The sequence below is a fragment of the Vanessa cardui genome, chromosome 13, assembly GCF_905220365.1.
Source record: "Vanessa cardui chromosome 13, ilVanCard2.1, whole genome shotgun sequence".
NCBI lineage: Eukaryota > Metazoa > Arthropoda > Insecta > Lepidoptera > Nymphalidae > Vanessa > Vanessa cardui.
The window spans coordinates 13,255,676-13,282,728 of record NC_061135.1 but is presented as its reverse complement, the minus strand read 5'-3'; the positions used below and the strand labels follow the sequence as shown (position 1 = coordinate 13,282,728).

General features: G+C 33.7%; 1 protein-coding gene across 5 annotated transcripts in view; it reads left to right on the top strand.

The window, feature by feature from the left end:
* Positions 1 to 27,053, top strand: part of LOC124534735 (furin-like protease 2) — a 285,263-nt gene that overhangs the window by 241,108 nt on the left and 17,102 nt on the right. For all 5 annotated transcript variants that reach the window (XM_047110726.1, XM_047110727.1, XM_047110725.1 and 2 more), the window contains one exon: positions 13,382 to 13,486. In XM_047110726.1, the coding sequence (XP_046966682.1) occupies positions 13,382 to 13,486 (105 nt within the window). The remainder of the gene's footprint in view (positions 1 to 13,381; positions 13,487 to 27,053) is intronic.

Sequence of the window (27,053 nt, the reverse complement as noted above, 5' to 3'; positions counted from 1 at the left end):
ACCAACCCGCATTGGAACAGCGTGGTGGAATATGTTCCAAACCCTCTCCTTAATGGAAGAGGAGGCCTTACCCCAGCAGTGGGAAATTTACAGGCTGTTGCTGCTGTTTTTGTTAAAGTTTATATTAAAAAATAAATTACTTCAATTATGTTATCGATTCATAGTAGTGGCATCAAAAACTTAAAATGTTAAAGAAATTTCGTCTATTTGTTTTCTCACAAGGAAACTAAACCGGTCTATGGAAAAAATAAATATGACGCGAATAGAGTCCCGGGGTACGGCTAGTTTACCCACAAATGCGGTTCTTTTATGGTGTTATAAAGTAAACGTCCTGTTTTTTATCGAGCTCGTGTTGCGTGGCTTGCCTTAGCCGAGCGGAATTAGGCCGTAGCGCCTTTTGAAATAAATAAAAAAAATCACGAAATAGGTTAACTCGTTAAAACGTTTTTTTTATATTTCGAAAAGTGATTTCAAAGAAACGTACACGTTAAAGAATTTACGAATGTCTTAGAATTTATTTTGATTACGTCTTGAAATTATATTTTACTATGATTTTATATTTAACTTACCAGATTCAACGGACATTTTGAAGTCATATTTACATTCATTAGCAGCAACTGAAAATCAAATCAATTAATGACTTCATAGGATAAAACAAAGTCGCTTTCTCTGTCCCTATATCCCTTTGTATACTTAAATCTTTATAACTACGCAATGGATTTTGATGCGGTTTTTTGTTATAGAGTGATTGGAAAGGAAGGTTTTTGTATATAATACGTGGACAATATAGTAAAGATACACTGATAACTTTAGAAGTTTCTAATGTGATGTTGTCAATCAACAAATTATGTACTATATTTAGTATCAGTATTGCACCAGTGCGAAGCCGGGTCGCTAGTTATAAAATAAAATCAAAAACCTTTCCTGCGTTTTTATATATTTTCGAAATTAGAATAGATCGTAGGAAATATTTATTTAATTAATCGTTCGAATGTAAAACAGAATTTGTAAATGAAAAGGAAAACTTCGAGAACATTCGTACAAGATACTCGGGATACAAAAACGTAAGGTTTTTTATTTTATTGTACGAAATATACAGTCGATCCCACCAAGGATTTGTCACTAGGCGACGGGGATAACGCAATATCATTTTACTTGGATATCGAAACAAATTACTTTATTATTTTATACCTCGTGGGTATTGTATTCATTTAGAACATTTTATAATTTAATTTCCATATAATCTATAATTTGACAGGTGAAATGTCCCAGTAGATAAATCACGTCGATCTTCAGAGAAGATTTTGGGTTCAAATGTTGAATTTATAATGTAAGTGTTCTGCTGAGTTTCTCTCGCCGGTTCTTCTTAGACCCAAGGATTCTATTTCCGAACTAGTGATATTGTGTACAGTGAATTATTTTGTAAATTGGTCAGCTATAATCATTATGTACAAGTAAAAGTAAAGTAAAGTAACAGTCTGTAAATAACCTACTGCTCGGCTAAGGCCTCCTCTTCCATTAAGGTGAGGGTTTGGAACATATTCCACTACGCTGTTCCAATGCGGGTTGGTGGATCATTATGTAATGTAAGAGGAAAATATATTAATTCATGTTTTCTACAGTCTTGACCTTGTCTCTATCTGTACAATACAGATAGATTCATTTAACAGTGATGTCAAGAACAAGTGGTCAAACCAGTATATGTCGATCTCACCTGTATGGTACCGGATCAGGGTGATAGAACTTCAGTCATTATATTCAAGGAATGTTGCGACGCTAAATTAAATTCAGCTAAATTTAAACACCAGTTATGATTACTTTAATCGCTCGAAACCCAGTGCTCTCTTCATGTGTACGTATAATATATATTCATCGGGTTACCTAGAACATGTAAACTTATACATGCAAAAGTCCAAGAAAGTTCTTAATATAGAGAAACTTCTCCATTTTCTTTGTTCTCGTTTATAAATCATTTAATTACAACTTTGCGGTGGGAGAAAGACGCGTCGAAGACTCCCTTTTTTCGGAAGAAATGATGTTCTGATTTTACCCGACTTCATAAAAGTTCTCTTTTGATTTTTATGTATATGTTTGGGGATAAATTTTCTTTTTATCACGATTCGTATCTGTTTCTATTGGGTTTGGTATACTTCCAAACTTATTTAAATAAGTTGTTAAGTTATTTTGTTATTTATTAGTAATAATACATAGTGACAATAGCTAACATGAGTTTTGTCACTTTTGACAACGCTCTGAGAAATAGAAATCACCTAAAATACGTATCTCGTAAACAACAGACTGTATTATACAGCGCAATATCCTGTTACAAATCAAGTCAAATCTCAAGGAAATTACTAGTAACGCTGACGTCACGATGTAATTTAGATCTGAACTCCCTGTGTAATCTTGACCTTACACGCAGCATCTTGTTAAACACTGCACGAGAACCGCAACGGAGTGACGCATCTGGTGAGACAGTGGTCACTAAATAAGGTGTTGCGTTACTAAATGCGAATTAGAACACTTGATTAATGTTGATTTGATTCGAAGATTTGATTGCATGTTCAACAACAACAACAAAAACAGCCTATAAATTCCCACTGCTGTGCTAAAGTCCTCCTCTTCCTTTGAAGAGAAGGTTTGGAACGTATTCCACCACGCTGTTCCAATGCGGGTTGGTGGAATACACATGTGGCAGAATTTCTATGAAATTTGTCATATGCAGGTTTCCTCACGATGTTTTCCTTCACCGCTGAGCACGAGATGAATTATAAAGACAAATTAGGCACATGAATCAGCGGTGCTTGCCTGGGTTTGAACCCGCAATCATCGGTTGAGATGCACGCGTTCTAACCACTGGGCCATCTCGACTCTCGATTGCATGTTGGAACCGGTTGAAGTAGTCTTTTACTTCGATTAGGGTGTGATAATTATATATCAACTAGCGACCCGCCTGGCTTCGCACGGGTGCAATACTGATACCAAATGGACTACAGAATTTGTTTATTTACGACATCACATTAGGTACTTCTAAAATGATCAGTGTTCCTTTGATATATTGTGTATTTCTTTTATGTATTATACACAAAAATATTTCTCCTGAATCATTCTATCTATTTAAAAAAGCCGCATCAAATCCGTTTCATAATTTGAAATATCTTTTAAAAAAATTATCTATCTTAACTTTTAGTACTAATATATGAAGATGAAAACTGCATCGACATCTGCCAACATATGTTCAAATACAGTAAAACAAACTGCAATTGTATGATGTGACTGTATGACGTCGACTATAAAAAACTTGAGTCGTTTGAATATTATGTACATCATATTCGAGTTTGTTCACTTCATGTAGGATATCCTAACTTCATGTCTTCGACATGGTACACTTTTAATGTAAGTACATATAATTTTGTCTGCTGTTCCGTCGTAGCTATAGCGGATAGCTTTACACGAATGAATTTGTTGTCTTGGTTTCTATTTGTTTGTTCGTTACTGATGGTTTATGGGTTTCAATTAAAAACGATTCTTTAATCACGCTAAGAAAACTTATTTATTCACAGCAAGAACACTTAGTTACAACGACGAACAGCCATAGATAACAGTGCTGCCACACATAGTATAGACATTAGCAACCAAAGTTAAATTTTATTTTTATATATCTAATAGTTACAATATAGTTAAAATAATATGTGACAAAATTAATGAAACTATATATTATTTAAAACAAAGATATGCACACAAATACATAAATATCCATCGATATTCTGCCACATTCCACCAATCCGCATTGGACCAGCGTGGTGGAATACGTTCTGAACCCTCTCCTTTATGGGAGTGGAGGCCTTAGCCCAACAGTGTGAAATTTACAGGATGTTACTGTACATACACTACACGCACACATAAATAAGTATGTATATCAGTAGTATTCTGCAAAAAGATAAAAGATTTGCCAGCCTTTACGGCCAGACTTCGACCGGACGAACGTTTCAGACAATACTTTTGTAGGTGAATTGGTTTCATGTCATCACGCCATTGGCTGACTAAGTGTGAATGGACGCACCTATCACTTAGAATTCCGTCAGAGTGCTCCTTCGATTTCCGCGGCCTGGGGAAGCCCTTTCACATAAAATGGAAATCGCATATTTACTTTTACCGGAAACCCTAAGGCATGTGTCATAAATAAATATTTCGAAAACAGACTTCAATTTCTGTGCATCCATCAAGTATCCCATATATTAAGGCGGTACGTTACAGTTTGATGCATTAGAGCCCGATTGAATAACCGACCGAGATCAATATCACGACGCCCCCGAGGAATATTGGAAGATAAATTCTAGTAAGATTTACGACTACATTTTAAACACGCTGCTTTACTTCGGCTGTTGATCGTAAGTAACTTTTATAACTTAGATTATACTTTTTTATCGGTATTTCCTTTTCAGATTTGTCTGAATAATATTCTAGGTAGTTAGATTATCAAACGAGTTGCCAAAAGTAGAAACTCCACTCTAAACAGCGTCAACGCGCTGTCATAAATATGGGGTCTAAAATATGAATATCCCTTAAGGTTACCAGATCTTCTTAAACGTTTGGTTGCTCAAGGCTAACGCCTATGGGATTCCTCACGTATCTTAGGATACCAAGAATACCCTCAAAATTAGGGCGCATGATTTTCGTAGAACAAACTTTTTGGGACTCTTCCATATTTCTGTTTCTCTTATTATAATTCTGCTACTTCTCCCAACCTGTGTTTCTGTTAAGGCCAATAGGGTCAGCAGTAACAGCACACAACAGAAAAAAGACGGCGTGATCAGTCCCCTTCTATAGTGAATGCATCCCTAAAACAAAGTACAAGAAATATATCTACAACTACGTCGAAACATTTTAATGATTCACAGAGATCCATAATCCTTCTGAATTTCTAAATGATATAAAGCGTCGTTTTACTGTATTTTCTATGCTGTGGTCATAAATGAGTAATTTTGTTCACAGACGGCTTTTACTTTACAAGCATGTAAATATGATTTAAGAAATTAAAATATTATAAACACGAGAACATCTAGCAGTTTTGTTATGATGGAAATATTGTAGGAAAATCGTAGACAACGTTGTATGTTTTAGTATATGAATACATTACTGTCCACCTTATATTTAACACAACATCGTATAAACTACATCAAATGGGAGCTCATGTTACATTGGCTCAACTTTAATTTAGTTTCAGTAATTTATTCAAACCCCTATAATATGAAACACTCATTTCTCTGGCTCGCATTAGACTGCTTTTTTAGTATTCTAGTGGAATTATTAAGTTAGTCTTACTAATTAGTGATTCTAATTTTATATACATACAACATTAACTTTATTTAAGAAGGATATTTTATGGTTATTGACTAGATTACATCAAAGCCGACTTCGATGAAGGTAGAAAGAATGGTACTAATTATATTTCATCAAAGCGTGCTGTGGTTTTTTTGTGAAAAAAGTATGTAATCTGATTCTAATAGATGGTTTACATAAAAGCTATTTAAAAAAGCGCTTTTTGCTAGATCCCATTTAACAGTCTATTAATATTATAAATATGGAAGTAACTCTATCTGTGCCTGTCGTTCTTTCACGAGCAAACCGCTGAACCGAATTTGATGAAATTTGGTGTGAAGCAAACTTGAACTCTAAGAAAGGACATATTACTTTTTTGTCTAACACAAAGTCGAGTCGAGATGGCCCAGTGAGTCGAGATGGCATAGTGGTTAGAACGCGTGCATCTTAACCAATGATTGCGGTTCAAACCCAGGCAAGCACCGCTGATTCATGTGCTTAATTTGTCTTTATAATTCATCTCGTGCTCAGCAGTGAAGAAAAACATCGTGAGGAAACCTGCATGTGACAAATTTCATAGAAATTCTCCCACATGTGTATTCCACCAACCCGCATTGGAACAGCGTGGTGGAATATGTTCGAAACCTTCTCCTCAAAGAGAGAGGAGGCCTTCAGCCCAGCAGTAGGAATTTACAGGCTGTTGTTGTTGTCTAACACATGAAAACCAATAAATTTATACGCGATCGAAGCCGCGGGCGAATACTAGTTTAATATATTTACTTTAAACATAAATTATAATTTTCGCACAAATGCGAGTGGCAACAGAATAACTAAAATTAAGGAACATTATTATAAATTACGTAATACAACTATTAAGTGTTCAAGGAATTACGTGACTTACCTTCCTCTATAGAACTGCTAGACGTTGTGGGAGTTACGTCATCAACGTACCGACTAATCCTTCCGGCGTCTGTTTATCCTGCCCATTATAATCCCGCTATCTTCAAGACAAAAGTGAATAGGTATCAAGGCAAGCGTTCTTCCAAGACTGTTCTAGTACTTGCTACTAGGTATGGACAGGTTAGGTTAGTATAATAGTATATAAGTTAAGTATAATGTACTCGTGACGTAGTCCACCGGTAAACTGCATAATTGTGTTCTGGTTTGAAGAGTTTTTGAGCCTTGGGAATGAAACGATCCTCCTGGCTGTTTCAATTCATATACAATATGTATTTAATTAATTTGACAAAAAAGACTCGCTAACTTTCTTTTGCCGGTTCTTCTCTTGTGATGTTGTTTCTTTTTCCGAACCGATGTTAGCGGTAGTGATAGCGTTACATTTGACCTTCAATAAGTAAGCGTAATGCTTCTATATTGAATAAAGAAGTTTGAGTTTGAGCTCGTTTAATTAAAGGTACATGGAAGGTAAAACTTAATTTTTAAAGCTGGTGCTGGTGTGCTAATATTTATGAGTAGTAAAGTCCACTTGTCATTTAAATAACCAGCGATCTTAATTAAAAAAAAAGACGCTGTTTAAAATTCGAACGATTCGAGCATTTATATAAGGACGTTGACTTTAAAATTAGAAATAACATATAAGGGTTGTATAAGAACCCGACTAAGCCACTTAGCTTGGAGTAAAATGTAATAATGTTTTCTTATTCTCCGCTGAGTCCACAGACACCCCGGAGATGGGATTGTCGTCTTCAGTATCACATTAGCGTGCAGATATTCAGTGAACAGCACGGATCAGGCTAGGGATACGATGTACGATGTAGCATACACACTTGTATAGTATATTTTGGACTTTGTTTACATATATAATGTTTTTTCTTAACATAAAATAGAGCGACAGCTGTCACGTGTTCTGGTTTATTTAAAGTTGACAGAAGAAATAATAAGCAATGCTAATTTAATGGAATTTTAGGGAACGGAGTTGATTCCCTTTTATAAATCAATAGTAAAAATGGTTGACATTCGAAATTTAAAATGTTCTTTTACAAAGTTGCACCTTTTTATGTGTTTATCTATGACGAACTATATTTCGTATGCTATAAATCTAAATACTTAAAAAACAAAAATATATACGAAGCAAGATTGAATTAAAACCTACGTACCTTCCTCTAGCATGCGGCGAAAACTATTCGAACATAAATTTGTCCGTAAATAGACGGACGATTTGACACATGCTGTGATGTAATCTCATATATAATTAAGCGTTAGTCAGATAACTCCCATGCGCTATTTCGTGACGCTGAAATCAAAGTACTTAATCTATACTTGTCTTGTACAAATCCGAGGTAGCTGCATCAATTCCCAAGACGAGGGTACATATGACGAGGGTCTGAACCATAGATATTAATTTGTACGGCAAATTAACAGACGCGAAATGGCAACCCTGGCTGGGATCTAATTTGTTAGCCGAACTAATAATTCCTCTAGTTCTTGACTGTCGTACGTTATGCCGGATTTAATTAAAGATGGTCATGATTTGGGAAACTGTGCCCAAAACTTTAATTCATAAACAAAGTTAGTTCAAAAATTGCAAATATTTTTTTTAATTATTTGACCTAACTATCAACACACAGCTTAAAAAAATCTAAAAAGGCTGAGGTAGGACTTATAGATTTTTTAAATTTAGTGGAGAGAAGATTTGCGTCAATTTTGCTTGTTGCTGCGATAGGCCAGTAGTTGTGTCACGTAAATGACTGCCGCATATTGCAGCATCAAACCCAGGTCCAATAGATTAACTTACGTATAATAATTATACTCTTTCAATACGTGCTGAATCGACGCGACTCACTTATGTTACTCAAACTTCGTCCATATTTTCAACTTTGTTCAAAATCGATAATTGAATTTTCATTAATCCATTAAGCTGACAATGTTTCGACTAAAAACAATGATTATAAAATAAATGTTGCTTAATTAATTTATGCATCATATAATTGTTTACGTCACAAATCATAGCCGATCAGGTACATTTATTATTGGTTTTATTTACATCGGATTATTGGGATTAAATTATTAATAATTTAACGAAGTAACGTTACAATATCATAGTTAATAACGTTATTTGTTAATCGTGCTTTTTGGTAAAGTAAGAGATTCGTTAACATTCCATATGACTGTTGTGAGAAGATTATTATACAATTTGGATTGATTTATAGTATATATATATTTATAGTATAGATGGATATGGATTATTTATTTGAAGCTACATACAAACAAACAGACTTTACATCTTTACAATATTAGTATAGAAGTAGAGATAGTGACATTTTTGCCATTTGTTAATCATAATCAGATTTTCGGTTAACTTCGTAAATCGGTAAGATTTCTAATATTTAATTCACTTTCCTAAAGTTGTGATGTAAACAATATTTGATAAACAAATTTAATCATGAAACACTGCAGTATGTGTGTCAATAAAGCGCAATATCGCATGATGAATTCATGCAAGCATATTGGCTTACGAGGTCAGATCGACTCGCACGGACTATGGAATACTTGAGTTTGAATTCTGACCTCTTGTAACCTAGTTTAAAAAGGCCAAATTTGATATCAAACCTATTACAACAAACGGCATTTCTGATCTCCAGCACGATAGTCTTGAAACAAAACTCATACGATATTCGGTATAACATCAAAATTTTCATTCAGTGGAACTATTTTATCAAACAACCAAACACGGTATTGGCTTATTTTCTCTCGAGGATATGATTTGGAGATTATTTCAACGCGGTGCTTCCATTTGGTCGGATTTTATTTCACAGATGCAGGTTTTCCCAAGATTTTTTTCCTCCCAAGCACGAAATGAATTATAAACAAATATTAAAGTCATAGTTTTCTGGTGCTTCCCCGGGTTTTTACCTACTATTTGTGGTTTGGTATTTACGTGTTCACGTGATATCTTATAAAAGTTTAGTTTTAGTCAGATAATAGTCCAGTGATAGAAATGTAGGGAAGAAATTCGTTACAGAGTTTAACACGAAAATAAGAAAACGTAACCTTGTTAAAATTTCTAAACTTCTGGAGAAAATTACAAAAACGGAAAAAGGCAAAGAGAAACAAAAAAAGTGTATCCATAATTATACCAAGTTGTTTAGTTAAAACTAGTTTTCCAGTTGAAACGGGTCTAGTTTTAAATTTGCTGGTATTAAAAAGTTTAATACACTAAATATAGTAATCGTTTGCATACGTCACAAGTAATATCTACTGAGCTTTAACCACCTATAAGAGCAACTACTTTATTTCGATTCGATTTGCTTGTTTTCGCTTAAAGATCTCACTAAAGATATTCATAGTATCGTATAAATATTCGATGTAAAGTGAAGTACAAACAAGCCATTATATATTTTAAATATAAGAAGAAAAGGTCAACAATCGCGCGTATCAACTGCCTTTTGATATCCAAACAGTTTTAACTCTAACCACATTTGATATACGGTGTAAGTTCCTTTGAACATTATCGCGAATGCTACGCATCTTTACGGGGACTTTATTGAACCAATAAAGGTAATAGAGTTTAGTTCCACTCGAGCGTAAAATTCCTGCGTGAACGCCAAAGTGACAAAAATATATATTTTACGACAGCTCTCTCTGTACCGAACTTTCTAAATAAATTGCCTTGTTTTTCAAATTTTGTTCACTCACTCCCATGTAACCACTCGTACATGTTTACTTCATATTTATGCCATATTTGCACTTGATGTTCACACTATTTGTTAATTTAATTATTATTATTTTCTTTGAAAAAGAAAATTCTGTCTAAGATAATTTAAGTAGTCACTAATTTCTTGCCGTGTCATTTATTGCTGAAATAGGCGTTGCTTATTCCAAGCAAGAAGGTTGTATTATATATATTTTAAATTTCGATATATATTTGAATTAGGGAGTAGTTTGGTTCGTCGTATCGGATAATAGTTTAGAAACTAACTAGAGAGAAATTGTAGGGTATTATCAATATAATTATATCGTGTATAGAATGTCAGAATCTATCAAAATTGACGTTTAAAAGATTCTTAACGTTATTTCAATGGATACAATAGCTTAGAAGGAAAGGAACGATTTCTTCCAAATATTGATGTCCAAAATTTTGCATTAAATTGAAAAACCGTATTTTATCAAAAAAGGCCTATTAAAGATAATCTACCAATACAAAGACAAAATTCCAAATGTTTTTCCTATTTTGTTAAACAAACGGCTCAGCTTAATTAACTTATGTTTGAAATCCCGAGGGATTAAGGTCGGGTTTAGACTGGATGCAATTCTGCTTGTCGTCTTTTGATTATAAAGCATACTTCTTGTTAATTGGTATAAATTTGGTGTTACTTTACATGTATGTCGGAATGACCTTTCGAATATCTGTGTGAGTCTTTTGAAATGGAAACAAAATGTGATTTTGATTTTGATTGACTCCATGGGCGATTTTCAAGACCGATTTTTATTATTGTAACCTTTATAAGTGTTTTTGAGAGAGATGGTCCAGTGGTTAGAATGCGTGCATCTTAACTGATGATTCATGTTCAAACCCAAGCGAGCACCGCTGAATATCCATGTGCTTAGTTTGTGTTTATAATTCATCTCGTGCTCGGCGGTGAAGGAAAACTTCGTGAGGAAACCTATATGTGTCTAATTTCATAGAAGTTCTGCCACATGTGCTTTCCACCAACCCGTATTGGAATAGCCTGGTGGAATATGTTCCAAACAGTCTCCTTAAAAAAGAGAGGAGGCCTTAGCCCAGCAGTGGGAAATAACAGGTTGTTGTTGTTGTTGTTGTAGGTATTTCAAATAAATTTATTCTATTAATACTAGTTAAACTGCCTGTTGACTTCCAGGCAGGATATATTAATTTAATAATTGTATTAACTTAAAAATTAACTAACATGACTGTATTTTTTTAAATGTTGAAAAAGAGTAACTACTGAGTTTTTTGCCGGTTCTTCTCGGTAGAATCTACTTTCCGAACCGGTGGTAGCTTCACTTAATTGTTAAATGACGATTCAAAAGTGCTTGTAAAAGCCCACTTGAATAAAGTATACTTTGATTTTGATTTTTGATTTTGATTTCTAGTTAAACTTGGCCCCACTTCAAGTTATTTTAGCGACTTGTACCAGAAAGCTATGATAAGAACTACTAAATAACATTAGGAGATAAACTGGCCTGTGGTCAAAACACGAGGATTTTAGAATAGATCTTTTAACATATACTGAGCTAAAATTATATGTTAAGTGATCAGACCATCGCCCATATCAATATCTGTATGAAATATTAATCAATCCTTATGTCAAATTTGCCATCGACCTTGAGAGCAAATATGCTCAAGTCGCACTGGTACACTCAGTTTTTAAACCGGAATACAACAATTCGAAGTATTCCCGTTTGATGGAAGAATATCAATTACTTACACTTGAACAGCGTTTTAGAACAAGCTACTTCTTCCAAAGAGAAGAGAAAGCCTTAATCCAGTGACGAGATATTTAAGAGCCATTAACTATTAAAATATATTAACCAATACTGAGCTATGCGAAAATATATCCAAGACGCATTGGTGACTGAGCTTTAATCTCGTAATCTCGATGTTAATTAATAATGAAGATGAAACCCTGCCAATTGACGTAGATTCGTTTCGTCTGAATTGAATAATTGACAGCTTCAAGTCGTTTCCAGATCTGCCAATTTCATTATCTGAAGACTAGAGACTCTATCGTTCCTTTTATTGCTCACTGTTTTATTGCTAGTTGAAATGTTCCTTTTAAATTTGTCGTGTCCGAGATAATTATCTTTTTATTCGCATCGAAATTGCGACTTCAATTGAATATATATTACACGACACTTTTCTGATGCTTTTTACATTATTGACGATTCTACGAGCACTAAGTGTTCAGATATAAGTCCTTCTTAAGATTATTTTATTTTAAATATGTCAAATTTATCAAATCAAATCAAAATAAACTTTATTCAAGTAGGCTTTTACAAGCACTTTTGAATCGTCATTTTACAATTAAGTGCAGCTACCCATGGTTCGGAAAGTAGATTCTACCGAGAGAAGAACCGGCATGAAACTCAGTAGTTTCTCTTTTTAACATTTAAAAAATACAAAGTCATGTGAATTAAATACAATTATTTAAATTAATATTAATATTATAAAGACAAAGACAAATTAAGCACATTAATATTCAGTGGTGCTTGCCTGGGTTTGGACCCGCAATCATCGGTTAATATACGCGTTCTAACCACTGGGCTATCTAGGCTCTTTAATTTTTCTTTATAATTCATCTCGTGAAAAGATCGTGAGGAAACCTGCATCTGACTAATTTCATAGAAATTCTGCCACATGTGTATTCTACCAACCCGCATTGGAACAGCGTGATGGAATATGTTCCAAACCTTCTCCTCAAAGTGAGAGGAGGCCTTAGCCCAGCATCGGGAAATTTACAGGCTGTTTTATGTCAAATTTGGTTTATAGTTCTAGACATAAGCGTGTTCGAATATAGAACATTCACAGCCTCGTTTCTAAAAGTAAACATGAATATAGGTGATATAAATTTATACCCATAAATTGACCTGATTACTTCTGCCTTTATGAGTAGATTAGTATTTATGCACATTGAACTTAACACTAACAGGATTATAGCACCATTAACTAAAACCTTTTTATGTCTGATAAGTACATATTAATTTAGTACCTAGCTTTAAATCTATAGGTAATCCTGCAAATGCATACATAGTTAATTAATTTCCAAATATATAATATCGTAATGCAATACAAAATGTGTAAAGAAATAGTTAAAAAATAAAATCTCTCATTTTATCCTGTCAAATAGCAACATTTAGAATTCTTTTGTTCTTGTTGAAAGAGTGAGTGACCCAGTGTACAACTAACAGGATAAGATACTTAGCGTCTTAGTATCCATGTGTGGCATTGGCGATTTAAGGAATTATTAATATTTCCAGCACTGCTGTATATAAGCGATGATGCTGCTTAACATCATGCCATGTATCAAATATAAATTACATGTATCCAAAATTTTAATACTTTCATCCTTTGTTCCAGATCGGTGCCCTCAAAGGATACTACTTATTATCTCACCACAATGTCCACAAGAGATCTACGGTACCAAGTCACGAACATCACCGGAAACTTATCAATGAACCCGAGGTAAGTGCGCCTATCAATGTATCAACGGGAACCACTATATTATAAAGCAAAGTCCCTAGTCTTTGGGAACAATTTCATACGGCTTTAACCAATGCCCAGTGATTCATGAGGACGGTTTAGGTTAACTGAAGATTTGTATAAAATGGCTAAAATATGACATGTGTATGTATGATATGCTGCCTGGGTTTTTTTAATGGCGTGTTTCGTATAGCAATAGATCTATGTTTATTATAATATAAACTGTGTAACAATCTAAAGGCATTTTTTTTCAAGTATAAATTTTATAATATTCGAGCATCTGTATATTATTCAAGATCTCTTCATCTTCCAATTATATGACAGTAGCTGTGCCCGCGACCTTGTACGCCCTTGAATATTACAAAAAAATATATTATTGTAGTCTAATTTATTCCCTATTATATCAGTTACCTGCCAGTGGAAATTTGTCAAAATAGGTCCAGCCGTTCCATAGATTAACCGGAACAAACAGACAGATAGTAATACAAAAATTGTAAAAAAAAACTGTTTTGGTATATATACCGTGTGCATTGAGTAAAAAGGGCTATTTTAATATTACAAACAGACACTCCAATTTAATTATTTGTAGATTATTGATACGAATTTTGCCGGTTACCCCAGCGGATAGAATGCGTACATCTTAACTTTTACTTCTCCAGTGATTTGAATAGGCTCTAAAAACGTTGTTTGAGGATAATCAGTTAAACGATAACGTGTCCTTCTCTTTCGCACGTAAAATAAAAGATGGCCGAAAGAGATGACTCAATTTTGTAATTGCTAATGAAAGTATGTTAGTAAGATCGTTAACTTTTGAAGTATTTAAAAAAAGAATTGATATATATCAAGAGTCTAGCGATATCTTTGTTAATATATTTTTACGTGTTTGTTGAACTTTGACCTATGTATGTTTGCACGTCTGAACTCATAAACTACTAATTCAGACTAGATAATGACATAGCTGACATTCGCACGAGCAGACAATGGGAGTGATAGATGTGCAGTGAGTTCAACGACCGCGCTGGGTTCTTTATACTTGTGATTCCGAATAATAATTTAATATTTTACAAATAACTGACGCGGATGATTCCTCACATGTAAAATAACCTTTTTTCCTTATTATTTCTAATACACTGATGTGTATTATGTTGACCGCGATTTTAAATAATACATACTTATTTTCCTAACATATAAACATATGTGATTTCGAAATTCAAAAGAATCAATCACAAAAAACATAACTCTGATGACGATCTGATGACGCAAAATGAAATTCTTAAATTCGGAAAATAAAAGTAAATTTGTATTACAAATGTCGGAAAAGAGTAACTTGAGTGAGCTTCTTGTCGGTTTTTCTTGGAAGAGTTTACGGTCCAAACCGGTGGTAGATTTAGAGATACATAACGTATGTACAATTCTGTAAAACGATGATTCAAAGCTTCTTGTGAAAGCGTAAAGTACATTTTAATTTGTTTTAAAATGATAACAGTTAATCTTACTTAGGGCTTGTACAAAGCCCTAACGGCTTTCCACAAGCCCGTCTGGGTAGGTAGCAATTTAGTGTTGTTGTGTTCCACTGTGAAGGGTGAGAGAACTATTAGAGGCACAAGGAACATAACATCAAGTGATAAGGCCGCCTTTTGCATTCATGCAACTTTTAAATGTTAATCCTTAGGTATAATGTTGCACTAAGTGTTGGAGCAATAAATTATAAATAAATAATTAAGCTCTTAAGGTTGTCTGTTTGATTGGAAAGAAATCTTACAGTTCCAGTATCTAGTGTACACGCATTCACAACACAACAACACAACAACAGCCTGTAAATTCCTACTGCTGGGCTAAAGGCCTCCTCTCCCTTTCGAGGAGAAGGTTTGGAACATATTCCACCACGCTGTTCCAATGCGGGTTGGTGGAATATACACACACTACGTATAGATAAATTTCATAATTACGTATAAAAGTTATTAACAGTCAAACAGAAGTATGTCTTTTACTTGGAACATTAAATCAATGACAAAACGAGGCAAATCAGTGGGGAAGTTAGCACTAAAGCCGTTTATATTTAAAGAGAATTTATAGCACGTCGAGGTTCCCGCTTCGCGTACAGAGTGTTAGTTTGCAAGATCGCTTGACGTTTACGATAACTGCTCTGCTCCTAGGGGTGATCGCGCGGAGTTATAGCCGTCCTCAATAAACGGTCTATCTATCGCGGGAATTTTTCGAATCAAATTGCTACTCTTCAGTAGATTAGCTTTTTTTTATAACAAATTCAACTTCATAATATTGATATTTGTTTCATAATTTTTTCCTACTTCCATAGTTACTTATGAAAGGAAATGATTTCGTATGTACATTACAATGATTAAAAATTATGTGCCTCTAAAAGGATAGCTTTATTCGTAATATTTAGTTTCAATTTCAATAAATTGCTTGTGTGTATACGTATATATGTATACAACAACAAACAACAACAGCCTGTAAATTCCCACTGCTGGGCTAAAGGCCTCCTCTCCCTTTGAGGAGAAGGTTTGGAACATATTCCACCACGCTGTTCCAATGCGGGTTGGTGGAATACACATGTGGCAGAATTTCTATGAAATTTGTCACATGCAGGTTTCCTCACGATGTTTTCCTTCACCGCTGAGCACGAGATGAATTATAAAGACAAATTAAGCACATGAAACAGTGGTGCTTGCCTGGGTTTGAACCCGCAATCATCGGTTAAGATGCACGCATTGGAACCACTGGGCCATCTCGACTCATGTACATGTACATTACAATGATTAAAAATTATGTGCCTCTAAAAGGATAGCTTTATTCGTAATATTTAGTTTCAATTTCGATAAGTTGCTTGTCTGTGTGTGTATACGTATATGTATGTAATGTTAATGATTTGAATGTGTGTGTATCTAGACGAAGGTTTTGTAGTATACATTTAACATTTAACGATTAATAATTGTAATTATTAATAGCTCATATAAGCTTTCAAAGCAATCGTATATATTACCGATAATATATTGGACAAGCAACTAGTCTGAATTTTTTATTAAGCCATTTTAATTGGCATAGTGGATATAGATACACTATAATGATTTAAGAGTTGTCATGACACATTTATTAAAGTAAAATAATTTAATATTATCAATATTTCGAGCTATCTTAAAGCAAACAATTTAAAGATTTGAATTCAGAGTTAAATTACACAATGAGGGGAGTTTTGGTACTTAATCTTAGTTGGCCCCGGGAGGTTTGAAATTACACTTAGACACTGTGCTCTAAATTGGTATTCGACTTAGTAATAACATACACAATTATATCTACAGACGTAATTTTAATATGTTTCATTGTGATGAAACTTGTACGAACGTCATCATCATAAACTTTAATGATGTATTTAGACTTCGCACAAGTTTATTGAAGAACAAAATAATAATTAAATAATAAATATTGATGATCCCAATGTAAGTAGCTAAAGCACTTGAGTTATGGAAAAAGGCATTACGCGCTGCCCCCACGTGATGGAAAGTGGGGGGGGGCAACACCCAGACCCAATGCTATATAGAAAACTAATGAGCTTTCTACATCGACTTGGCCGGGAATTGAATCCGGGACCTCAGAGTGGCGTACCCATGAATAACCGGGGTACACACTATTCGACCATGGAGGTCGTCAAAATAAATATTTATTAACAAAAAAGCTTCATATTTGATTGCTTGTAGATTTTTATTGACTCGAAGCTCGTTACTTTAATCTGTAGTTACGGAACCACAAAACAAGGTAAAGCGTTGTTATTGTGTCACACGATGAGTGTAATGAAACTAATTAGCAAAAACTAGGTTGTTTGAAATTTACGACAAATATTTGTTTTGACAAAAACCGTCCCCTAATGCGGTTTGATTATACTTTTCCTCGTGTTAGTTAATTGAAACCGCGATTAGTATGTCGTTAAGGTTGACGACTAAACGTTTAATTGGATATATAAACACTTTATTTACTGTTGTTATTTTCTAATTTATTCATAATATCTTGAATAATAATAGTAATATATAAAACTAGGAATCCGCCCCGCCTTCGTAGGTGTAATGCTGATACTAAATATGCAACAGAATGCTGTACAAAGTTCACAGTTTTTCAATCATAAGACAATACATACATATGTAGTTTGCAATATAAGCTTAAATAAACACATTATTTACGACATCACATTAGAAACTTCTAAAATTATCAGTGTTTGTTTACTGTATTGTCCATGTATTATAAAACCTTCCTCTCGAATCACTCTATCTAATCCTTAGTTTTATTTTAAGCATTCATAGGGATATACTTTTACATTTTTCATTATTATAAAACGATAAAAATATTGCTGCAGCTTTTCTATCAATAAATTTGATATTAACATTAAATATATAAACATATTATAATATCGTTTATATTACGTTTCGATAAAAAAACGAATTTAGTTTTAATTCAAAAATAAAAACTGACTTCATATAAATTTGTATAATTTGAATAAAGAATATAAACATATATAAATATATATAACGTGGGATATCAATGCCGGATCACAACATCAGATAATAACCGCCTTCGACAGCTGGCTAAAAATACACGATACAATAATAAAAAAGAGAAAAAGAAAAAAAATACAAATTTTACAGAAACACAAACACATTGCTAGTTTATGTATAATTAATTTCTTGGAATCTTTTTGAGATTATTATTATATTTTGGTAATCTATATTATATGTTAAAAAAACGTATTAATTATTTTTAACGTAAGGGATTTCCGGAAATATTGATTAATATTTTAAAAATGTTTTCAGTATTACAGCTATATTAATCCTGACTGACATAGGGTAGTCGGTATAAATTATATGTATATGTTTCATATTCTTTTCTTTCTTAATTGCACCCACGCGAAGCCGGGACGCGTCCCGGATTAATTATACGAAATGCCTTTTCACTAAGATAACTAAGTGACCATGGGTTTTTACTGATGTTTTAGGTTCGTTATTGTCTATGGTGTACGCTTAAATTATAATGTTGAACAACATGTATTACTGTGAACCCAGACCCGAGACAACATAGAAATATAAATAACTTTTTCTACGTCGATTCGGCCGGGAATCGAACCCGCGACCTCGGTATGGGTTACCCATGAAAACCGGTGTAGACACTACTTGACAAAGGAGGTCGTCAGAATTTATAATGAAATAAATATTTAATATAATAAACTTTGTCTGTTGTTCTTTCGCGGCTAAACCACTGAACTGAACTTCATGAAACATATGTAGCAAGCCTTAACCCGTAGGAAGGACATAGAGTACTTTTTATCTGTAAAGCCTTACGGAGAATCTTAAAAAGAGAGCGTATCCGCGGTTGATAACTAGTGTAATAAAGATTGAGACTTTATTTATATATATACATGTGTTGTTATGTGTAGTTTATGTATTCAAGCAAAATAAGGATATTCTTCCTCCCAGGCAATATGTAGGCTCAAGAGCGTTGTGGGCGACCCGATTATATTTCCATATTCGAAGTTCACACGAAATCCCTTTCACGCGCCTCCTATGCCATTATATCAACGACTTATAGAATTAACACATACAAAAAAATTACAAAAAGAAAAACCGACTTCAAACAAAACACTATTTCAAAACAAATCAATATGCACTAAAAAGTAAACAAAATAATTAAGTATTCAATATATTTGTTACAGTTCTCCTAAGTAAAATAGTAATGAAGAATATTAGACTACTTAAAAGTCGATTTACAACTACATAAAGTAGTTACAATTATTTGTTATATTCGACGGCGGTGTCAGCCAAAATATAGAACCAATACGAGTCTCTTGATTGACACATGTATACTGTCGTATAAAAGTTGATTTGTAAGAAATATATTTCTTACAAATCAGTATTCTCGTACTATTTTTTGCTAAATATAAAAATACAGACGAGTTGATAACCTCCTTTTTGAAGTCGGTTAAAACGCTTTTATCATCAGCACAACTAATTCCATTTAACGTAAACATAAACACAGTGTTATCTGTGTATCACACATCGAAAAGTTATTACTTAGCTGTATACGGATTATAGGCTTTTCCCTTTGACACAAAAGCACGATTTCCAACAAAATAACAGTGTAATCTGCTCGTATATCAAATTGCGATGGGACATAGCTTAGCGTTAGCGAGACATTTGATAACAGTAATGGTTGGGCCTAATTGAAACGTGTGTTTTACATTGATCGAAATTTCGCGTTGTGTATGTCTTTTGTTTTCTTTGGGACTTTTAATTATATCATATACTAGCTGTGCCCCCGACCTTGTACGCGTTTCAATTTAACGAAATATATATATTATTGTAGCCTAAGTTACTCCTTATAATATTAGTTTTCTGCCAATGAAAGTCCCGTCAAAATCGGAAAGCCGTTCCAGAGATTAATCGGAACAAACAGACAGATAGACAAAAATTTTAAAAATTGTTTACTTGGTACATGTACCGTGTATATATGCATTGAGTAAAAAAGGGCTATTTTAATGTTACAAACATACACTCCAATTTTTAATATATGAATAGAATATATAAATACATATATAAATCGCGTACGTGATTTATTAACACGCCATTATAGATACTTGTGGTAGAGCTTTCTTGTGTTGTCTAGGTAGGTTTTCTATTCACTTTTCAGATATAACCAAACAAACAGCAATAGGTACTTAGTATTTTTGTGTTTAGATTTGAAGATTGAATGCGTTCGTGTGTTATTATTTATTTAAGCGTCATATTGCACCATTAACAATATGTCAAAGATACTCCTATAAATATATTTGTGTCGATAAGCCTATGTATACCTGAATTCCGGTGCTTTTAAAATAAACCTTTAACTATGAAAGTAAAAAGAGACAATGTGTGTATAACTATTACTTACAAATTAAAAAAAAATGACATAAAAAGTAATATGCGTTGTCTTATGCAATTCTTAAAATCGGGATTTCAGTCTCTTTAGTAAACTAGATGAAGAGTGATTAATTAAGCTTTAGATATTTGTTCTTTACCAAAGAAAATCTTGTGACTTCTTCTTTGGTTTTTTTAAGTACTCAAGTATTGTACTCGTACGTAATTTATTGCTCCAATATTAATCGTAGGCGCTTTAATAGTAAAATAAAATATGAGGTAATAATGTCGCATCTGTCGGAACTATTTATGGTTTGTTAAACGCATTAATGATTATGTTATTTTCTATAATATATTGATAAATGATGTAGAAGGCTTTTATCCAAATTTAATGGGTTGTAACCCCCAATTTTGGATATCCCACCACTATATATAGACAACTAATAGTGGTCTGTGCTGGGCTCGCATTTTAGTGTGTTGGTTGTCATGTGTTAGGCAAAAAATAACTTGTGTGTCATTTCTTGGAGTACAAGTTTGCTTCATACCAAATTTCATCAAATTCGGTTCAGCGGTTTGCTCGTGAAAGAGCGACAGGCACAGATAGAGTTACTTCCATATTTATAATATTAATATAGATTTTGTTACTGTTAAATGGGATCTAGCAAAAATCGCTTTAAATTACTTTTATGGAAAACATCTATTATAATTTAGGTAGGGCTTTGTGCAAGCCCGTCTGGGTAGGTACCACCCACTCATCAGTTATTCTACCGCCAAATAACAGTACTCAGTATTGTTGTGTTCCAGTCTAAAGGGTGAGTGAGCCAGTGTAACTACAGGCACTGGGGACATAACATCTTAGTTCCCGAGGTTGGTGGCACATTGACGAAGTAAGGAATAGTTAATATTTCTTACAGCGTCATTATCTATGGGCGATGGTGACCCCTTACCATCAGGTGGCCCATATACTCGTCCGCCAACCTATACCTTAAAAAAAAATTAGATTACACACTTTTTTCATACAAAAACCACAGCACGCTTTGATGAAATATAATTAGTACCATTCTTTCTACCTTTATCGAAGTCGGCTTTGATCTAGTCAATAACCATAAAATATCCTTCTTAAATAAAGTTAATGTTGTATGTATATATAAATTAGAATCACTAATTAGTAAGACTAACTTAATAATTCCACTAGAATACTAAAAAAGTATAAGTAAATACTTTTACATTTGTAATATTTATATTGATTTATACCGTTTTGTGTAACTATAATTTTTTTATTGTACTGTGTGTATCAATAGTAGTTTTGTGTAAATTCCAATTCGATATTGCCGTTCTCGTATATGTGTTCAAAATATATATTTTCATTTCTTCGGACGAAATCATAAACGTTAAATGAGAAGAATTTCGTTTTATTAAAGACGTAAATTTACATTTATTCGAGATACAATTGAATAATATCTAACACACAAAGGGAAAAGTTTTACATTTAATAAGGGAGGCGTCGAAGAAAAATTACTTATAAATACAGAAGTACCGCGACCCTTATCCCTTCGATAGGATAGGATTTCCTCGTTCGAACTTCTTCATAACCTTTTAATAGAAAAACGAGGACGTTTTTCTTTGTATCGATTTTTTTTTATTTTTTGAAATGATTTTTGGGTACGGATTACGGCAATATTGCGCTTAAATACACGTTGTTATTTTTAAGTAGCAGTGCCTGTGACTGTGCGCGTTTGAATTTGATAAATATGTTTTTGTTAATCAAGTTACTCCTTGTTACATCATTTATCTATCAGTGAAAATCCCATTATAATCGGTCCAGCCGTTCCAGATATTAGCCAGAACACACAGACAGTACAGTATATGTAACAACAACAACAACCTGTAAATTTCCACAGCTGGGCTAAAGGCCTTCTCTTTGAGGAGAAGGTTTGGAACATATTCCACCACGCTGTTCCAATGCGGTTGGTGCAATACACATGTGGCAGAATTTCTATGAAATTTGTCACATGCAGGTTTCCTCACGATGTTTTCCTTCACCGCTGAGCACGAGATGATGAATTATAAAGACAAATTAAGCACGTGAAACAGCGGTGCTTGACTGGGTTTGAACCCGCAATCATCATTAAGATGCACGCGTTCTAACCACTGGGCCATCTCTACTCCACCATATTCAAATACATATACTTTCAGTAAAAAGAAGTTATTTTAATATCACAAAGAGACATTCCTATTTGATCCATATTATACTAACATTATAAATGTGAAAGTAACTCTATCTGTCTGACGCTCTTTCACGATCAAACCAATGAACCGATTTTGATGAAATTTAGCGTGAAGCAAACTTGAATTTCAAGGAATGACATAAACTACGTTTTTTTTCCTAACACATAACAATGAACCCATAAAACGCGAGCAAAAACGCGGGCGACAATTTACCAATTATCCTAGTAATAGTCTTATCCCCTTATCAAAGGTCATCGTTTAACTTGGCTGCGGTTATACTAAGTAAATACGTAATTAGTTTCTAATATATAATACGTAGCCAGATCAAACGTTTAGTAGTTTATAACACGCCTAGTTGGCGCAAACTCTAATGCGCTTCTGTATTTGCACGGAGCTAATCCCCGTATTTACGTTGATCTAATATAAGTTCATACTCTAATATTAATATGCATATAGAAGATGTTATTTCTTAGAGATTAAAAGTTAGTTCGTGTATAGAATGTTATATGAATTATCTTTTTTAAGACTTATTGAGTTGACTACTCATTAGATATTCTTCCCCCAAGTACCAGTACTCAGTATTGTTTGAGTTCTGGTTCGATGGGTGAGTGACTCAGTGTAAATACAGGCACAATGGAAATAACATTTTAGTCCCCAAGTTTGATGGCGTATCGGCGATGTAAGGATGGGTTAATATTTCTTACAGCGCCGCTGCATGATCGCTGGTGAACCTACCATAAGGTGACCGATATGCTCGTCCGCCAACATATATAGCATAGCATAAAAAACTGGTATTCTGTGAGTCATTTCGTATATCACTGCAATGTAAAAGGTGACTATAGTTCTCAAAATGAACCATCAAGTGAAACATCTAGTTGTATGTTATGTGTCGGTACTCAGAAAGAAACTTCTATCTGGAAATATTTTTCATAATATATGTGTAAATAATATACAAACACGAACATCGATATTATCAATGCAATGAATCATTCCGCGTTCGGTTACTGCAGCGTTAATAGCGTAACAGCGTCCACCATTATGTAGAATCAATTTTCTCGATACAACATCTAAATGGGATGTCTCCTACGTCGTACGGCTATGCACCGGACAATTGCTTCAGTCATTCAATAACATTAAGTGATCGATGTACTCGACATCAGAACAATGGATTAGATGACGTTGTAATAGAAGCCGAGCTAATAGATATTTTGTTTGTTTTAATTGGATGATATTGATGGATGCGTTGTTTCATTGGACGATTATTATTGTAATGTACGACAATCCGTAATGGATGTGAGTGTGATTGGTCGATTTTATTTGCTCGCCGTGGTTGGTTTTTAGTTTCATAGATTAGTATTATAAACCGTCGAATATATTCTCGGATATTTGTCGGATGATAGCATATTTTTGAAAAAAGAATTGACTCGTTTTTTTTTTTAAATTGAAGTGCATAAATCCATTCTGCCCAAAATAGTTGTTCGAAAAATTTTGGTAATACTAAAAGCGCATAATATTTTTTTTTTTTAATTATTTTTGTTTTGGTCAAAGATTGTAAGGTTGTAAGACAAATATGCATGTACCTACTTATGTATAAAAAAAGTTAACATAAAATACGTAATTACATTTAAATCGCTTCTTATATCGAGTTTTATGAAAGTAAATGGCCCAATTTTAATAGATACAGCTCCTCCGTGTGTACTTTACACCAATTTACGACTAACATCGAAGTGAACTGCCGAGCTAATAAAACTTGGGGGCGTGGTGTCGGTACTTGCCTATGTTGACCGTCAACCTACAAAATAAACAGCCTTCTACGGACGCTATTACACCGTAAACACCTTCATAATGAGGGACCTGGCATATATTTCTTTTTATCGCTACTCGTGTTTTAAATTTATATATTTTTGCAAAATATATATCTCATTTATTTGTTTGTTGGTCGTTTCGTATAAATCAATACTAGATTATGTCATTAAATTGAGCTTAATCCATTAATTTCGTGTTGGGTGCTCTTTGTTATATACTCAATTCCATTCTCTATCTTAGTAATATACTCAATTCAATAATATATAATTGAGTTTATGCTCAAACGTCATTTGGAAACCGTTGAATACTAAATCAATGTTAATTCTATTTTTAAAATCTAATTTTTATTTTAGTTTATATAACGAGCTGGTTACAAGGATTTTCGTTAACAGGCGCCGCGTGTTTTACCACTGGCAACACTGACATTCAAGTGTCCCGGTAACAGAAGTGAGAGGCGTGCCAGCAACACTTCGTGCCTTTCTCATGTTTAGTACCCTTCATCATTAAATGTCATCCATTAACCCCTTTACCTTGCTAACTGCTTTATAATGAGTTATGTGATTTAGATTTTTCTTTCGAAAACATCTAATATGCGTTCTACATAAGTGTATACTTTTTCGATTTTCTATTTCGATTAGGTAGGTTGACTTACAAATAGCCACCTAACGGTAAGTGGCTACCACCGCCACCGCCGGCTCTGTTAGTAATATTACCCATTACTTATATTATAAATTCTCCACAAATCTTGGGAAGGAATATGGTAGGTCCCTTTCGCCTGTAGTGACGCTGCCTCGGTCACTTTATTGGAGCTGGTATTGCTGTTTGGGGGGTAGAATAAGTGATGGGTTTTTGGTAGCTTACATGCAGTCCAATCAATAAGATTATAGTACGATTTTAAATTAAATTAACCGTCGCTTGTAAGAATTTGTTATCTCAAGTCTTGGAAACAGGTCCATTTAAACGACACTTCTCTTTAATTTTTATTTTACTCCAGTTAAATTAATCAGCGATGATTTTAAATCTCTTTATTATTTACTTATTGGAATATAGACGGAAGGAATAAAGAATCGCTTAATATATTAAAAGGAGGTTTTATTTGAAGACGTTTATTATTTTTATGAATATTACAAAGTTACAAATATTTGGCTTTTTCAATATGAAATCCCTTATTGACCGGTCTATTAGCTTTAAGACAAAGGATTCCTCAATAATTTCTGTTTGTTGACCCCACAAGCAAGACCCGAACGGGCCGTACGATTTTTTTTTCTGCGTAAATCTGTTTAAACCCTTTCGGACCCTGCCACAGGACCTTCGCTTTATTAGTTTAGGACCCTATTACGTTACGGCATATAAGCACAAAGAGGCTTTATTAAGGCTTGTGTGCGTGAGATCGTTTCTACTTACTTGACGACGTAATGACGTTAGCTATTTGTCAATGTTTATAATTAGTGTTAATTATGTATAGTAGAATACCAATGCCTGTCTTTTTGATTTAGAAGAGCATCTCGATGACTTTGAATTCTTATTATAAGAACTAAGGAAAAACGATTTTGACAATACATATAGTTCAGCAGCTTTCTTAGTATGAAAACAAGCAAAATTAAAACTGAAATTTGAATACTTAAAATTATTTACTTGGTAGTAGGGCACTATTCTACTGCCAAACAAAAATATCTTAGTATTGTTGTGTTCCGATTGGAAGGGTTATTAAACCAGTGTAAACTACAGCTCAGTTGACATAAAATCTTAGTTCCAAAGATTATTGGTCAATTGGCGATGTAAGGTAACTAAAAGGAAGGTAAGGTAACAAACCAAATCAAAATAAACTTTATGCAAGTAGGCTTTTACAAGCTCTTTGAAATCGCCATTTTACTAAGTGAAGCTACCACCGGTTCGGAAAGTAGATTCTACCGAGAAGAACCGGCAAGAAACTCAGTAGTTACTCTTTTTTAACATTTAAAAAATACAAAGTCATGTTAGTTAAATACAATTATTTAAATTAATATATCCTGCTTGGAAGTCAACAGGTATTAACTCCACGCTTTTTTATCATCTATATAATCTTGTATCGAATAATATGCTTTTTCTACCAATGTATACGTATTTTTTACAAACGATTTGAATTTACTAAATGACAAAGTTAAAAATATCTGCTTTAACTTTTCTTTAAACTATTTTTTACAGTGCCAATGTCTATGGTTGTCGCAATACCCGGTTATATTGAAGTTCCTCTATATGTAATGTATTAAATAAGTGACGTAATGAAATCAATTTCCAACGTTTGAGAGCAATTAATTCAGATTCGAGTATTATATGAGTGAGCGAGGAGAACTGAGCGATACAGTGTAAAAGCAACTACTCGACTGCAAGCGAATGTACGGAATCAAATCATAGATCACAGAGATTGGTTACATTACAGCTCGTAAGTCAAAAGTAGATGAAGCAGCACTATAACGTGCAACATAGTGATGTTTCACAGTCCGTGAGAGTTCACCTTTACGTACTTTAAATAGTGATGTGACAGTTGAAGTCTTACTTTATTTTCCGTAGAGCTCTCATTGGTCACGTCTTACTGAAGTGTAATGCAATTTACTTTTAAGCGTAACGGTTGTTTTTTC